Below are 3,889 nucleotides of genomic sequence, written 5' to 3'. Positions count from 1 at the left end.
TATATATATATTTCACAACGTTTCGGTCCAAATTCGGACCCTCTTCAATTGAACTCTTTCACAAGCATTCGACAGGCAATTCGTGACACTGTACCCGCAAGTCAGAAATCGAAGACTAGGCAGAAAAGGAATTCCATTTTTGTATTGCGATCGCTTAAATATTATAAATAACAAAGGACCTATAAAAGTAAAAAATCTTGACTTAGGGGAGAGTGGGCTCCCTTGAGCCACGGGGTCCAATGTGACAGTGCGAGTTTTCTGTATTAACGTTCTGCAAAATAGTCACAGTGGGTATGAAAACTTTTGTTTTCAAAATATATAACTTCCATAAAAAAATTATGCCGAAATAAGCATGTATACTTTAGTTAAAGACAGATAAGTAATTGGAGCCTTGCAAAGTAAATTTTTACTTGTCATAACTTTTTGATATGTATGGATTTCTAGAGATTCTACAGTTAGAAAAAAATTCATAAGACGTTCGTCGGAATCTAGGTTCAATACCAACGTGCGCACAAAAACGTTTAATTGTCCTGTATCTGAAATATTTACGATAAATAATATCGATGTTTAGTGGGGTCCAATGTGACGCAGGTTGATGGGGTCCTCTGTGCCACGCTTACAGAACTACCTAACCTAGGTACGTGACAGCGCGAGTTTCCGTAGTGTGTTTCGATCGCGGAATAGTAAATGTTAGTGCCTAAATTTTCCTATAAAATGAAATAATTTTCATCGATAATCATATCCACACTTTCATTTTCTCTTTTTTTTACCCTTTACTTACAGATCACATGTAATCGAGTCGCTGTGAGGCAATATTTGTTTATCTCTGCTAGGTTACGATAAAAAGTAAGGTTATATAGGACTTTGTTTTCAGTTTTCAATTTCTTAGGTCATCTGATGAAACAAATATGACATGATTATTGATAAATTGGTTCTCTAGCACTTGATTTTCCTTTTTTGTAGAGAGAGTAGTTAATAATAAACTACGTTGAAAAACATGCCGCGACAGAGAAAGAAGAAAACGGACCGGCAGACTGTTGATGCCGGTACGATGGAGCTGGGGATTCGCAAAATTGTCGATGATGAGTGGAGTATTCGAGCTGCAGCAGAGAGCTTGGGCATAAACCGAACAACTTTATATCGCTATGTCAAAAAGTATAAGGAGACTGCACCGGAGGAGCGTAGATGCATGAGACTCACACCAAACTATGCAACAAAAGTGGTCTTCTCACCTATTCTCGAAGAAAGTCTGAAAGAATACCTAATGACTGCATCCCAAATGCATCATGGATTAACTCGCAAGCAAGTTATGCAATTAGCATACCAGCTAGCTGTTGCGAACAAGCTTGATTGCCCACGGAATTGGCAAGAAAAACAGTCTGCCGGTGTCGACTGGTATTATGGGTTTATGAAAAGGCATTCTGAGCTTTCGCTAAGGAAACCCGAAGGAACTAGCTTAGCTCGTTCCACTAGTTTCAATCGTACTTCGGTTAACGCTTTTTTCGATAACTTAGAGTCCGCGTATAAACAGCTCGGAGCTGAATTATCGCCCGCTGCAATCTATAACTTAGATGAAACTGCTCTGTCGACGGTTCACAATCCACCCAATGTTATCGCTCCTAAAGGACAAAAACAAATAGGCCAAGTAACATCGGGTGAGCGGGGAACTTTGGTTACGGCGTGCGGTATTATTTCGGCTAACGGAAACTCGATTCCTCCTTATATGGTATTTCCGCGCGTACATTTCAAACAGCACATGTTGAAAGGGGCTCCGTCGGGCTCTAGCGGGGGAGCATCCAAAAGCGGTTGGATGAATGGCCAATTGTTTGTTGAAGTTTTGGAGCATTTTCAAAAATACGCGCGTGCGTCTATAGAGAAAAAGGTTCTACTCATTCTTGATAACCACGAATCGCATGTCACCATAACGAGCTTAGATTTCTGTAAACAAAATGGAATCATCCTTCTGACTCTGCCTCCGCATACCTCTAACAAACTACAACCACTTGACCGTACCGTTTATAAGTCCTTGAAAAGTGCTTTTAACGCGGCTTGTAACGAGTGGATGATCAATAATCCGGGCAAAATGATTTCTATTTATGAAGTGGCGGAACTTTTTGGAATTGCTTATCCTTCGGCTTTCACACCTGCTAATATTAAGAAAGGATTTGAATCGACCGGTATTTGGAAATTAAATCGAAATGTATTCAAAGACTTCGACTTTCTGTGCTCTTCTGTCACGGATAGGTCCGATCCTACGGTTGCTGATACTGCGTCGGAAAATACCGATCTTTCTTCGAACAGGAATATTGATCCTAATCTCAATGTTATCGAATTGCCTAACGACGTCATTGTATTAAATACTTCAATGGAGCCGATCGACCTTAATTTACCAACCATGTCGCTTGATGTTAGTGACGTCTTGGTACTAAACCCGGAAGTCCCTATGCCTTGCGAAGTTAGACCAGGCGCAATTGATAGCGTAAAAGCTGGTAACAAAGAGAACCTCGTTTTACCTCAGGATATACAGCCGTTTCCGAAAGCTGCACCACGAAAGAGTGTTAACAGAAAGAGAGTCCGTAGTGCAATATTAACAGACAGCCCTGTTAAGAACTCTCTATGTGAAGAGATAAATGCCAGAGTCATAAAAAAAGAATTAATCGAGGAGAATAAGCGTAAAAGGAGTGCGGCGCTCGCTCCGAAATCTAAGACTAAGCCTAAGACTGCATCGAAAAGAAAGACGACCCGAAAAACTGCTGCTAAGCAGCAATAAAACTAAGTGCAATACGTCTTGAAATGCAATACGTCTTAGATTATATGTCTAGTCGCATAAAACAGATGTTAGGTATATTATAATAATATATTGCCGATTACTATGTTGGATTTTATGTATAGATTTTATGTATGGATTTTATGATATACTATAATATGTAATAACGTGCAATTGACCAAAGATCTGTAATAAACAGGATTTAAACAGATCTCTTCTACATGTCACAGAGTACCCTACCTTTCACATTACATATCACAGGGTACCCTACCTTTCACATTACATGTCACAGTGTACCCTACGCTGTGGCTCAATCGACCCCACGCGTGGGGTCCACTGTGACAAACGCAGCATTTCGAAATATCATTATTTTTGCAAAATATTTCTGACAATTTACTTCTTAAATCATTTACAAACAAAGTTTATTATATTAAACATTGAATAGTCCCATTTATATTCTAATGAAGTTATTAAAAACCATTTTTAATGTCATTTGAAAAAACGTAGTTCAAGGGTGCCCACTCTCCCCTACATGATTTGTGCGTTGTCAGTAAAATATAATAATGTCAGTGTTAGTAAAATATAGTGTAAAAAATAATAAGAAGTCGAAGTAGTATAAAATTAAATGTGTATATATAGAGCGTGTTTAGGAAGCACGTTTGTATATCCCGATTGCAAAAAAAATAAATGTAAAAAATGTAAGATAAATAAATAAATAAATAAATAAACATATATTTTTACATTTATTTTTTTTTGTCTTTTTGCTTTATATTTTTTTAATCTGTCGCTAAAAAGGTTTTGTAATAATAATATAGTAACAATTTTTATATTGTTACAATAAAAGGAAAATATTATGCAATTACTCTTGTATTAGTAAATTCTGGGCTTCAGGATCAATGGTCCTTACTTTTTTTGTCGACAAGTTTCTCAGACAAGTAATTAATGGATCTGAAGAAATTAATAATTTATGCATAATATCTTCGTTTGTTAGTAAGCGAGAACATTTTCTTGTATTGTAAAGACGAAAACGTTTGAAATCTTTATTTCGAGCTTCTGCGGCTTCCTCCGATAACCGTCCAATTGCAAGATGAAAATATCGAATAAGATATATATATATATATA

The 3,889-nt window shown here is 37.2% G+C and overlaps 1 protein-coding gene across 2 annotated transcripts; it reads left to right on the top strand.

Moving 5' to 3' along the window:
- Positions 1–207: 207 nt before the first annotated feature.
- On the top strand, positions 208–3,149 carry LOC112454950. 2 transcript variants are annotated; one of them, XM_025016604.1, is made up of 3 exons: positions 208–291; positions 445–846; positions 964–3,149. In XM_025016604.1, the coding sequence occupies exon 3, from the start codon at positions 998–1,000 to the stop codon at positions 2,768–2,770; it is 1,773 nt and encodes a 590-aa protein (XP_024872372.1). In that variant the 5' UTR covers positions 208–291; positions 445–846; positions 964–997; the 3' UTR covers positions 2,771–3,149. The 2 variants fall into 2 exon arrangements, with proteins under 2 accessions (XP_024872372.1, XP_024872373.1); XM_025016605.1 differs by lacking the exon at positions 208–291 and having other exon boundaries at positions 676–689; positions 784–846.
- Positions 3,150–3,889: the final 740 nt, after the last annotated feature.

This window comes from Temnothorax curvispinosus, unplaced genomic scaffold (assembly GCF_003070985.1).
Source record: "Temnothorax curvispinosus isolate PA1 unplaced genomic scaffold, ASM307098v1 QBEX01005564.1, whole genome shotgun sequence".
Taxonomy (NCBI): Eukaryota; Metazoa; Arthropoda; class Insecta; order Hymenoptera; family Formicidae; genus Temnothorax; species Temnothorax curvispinosus.
Note: the sequence above shows the minus strand (reverse complement) of the source record. Positions and strands in the feature narration are given on the sequence as shown.

Coding starts and splice junctions, on each gene's coding strand:
- LOC112454950 (XM_025016604.1), top strand. CDS start 998: ATGCCGCGACAGAGAAAGAAGAAAACGGACCGGCAGACTGTTGATGCC.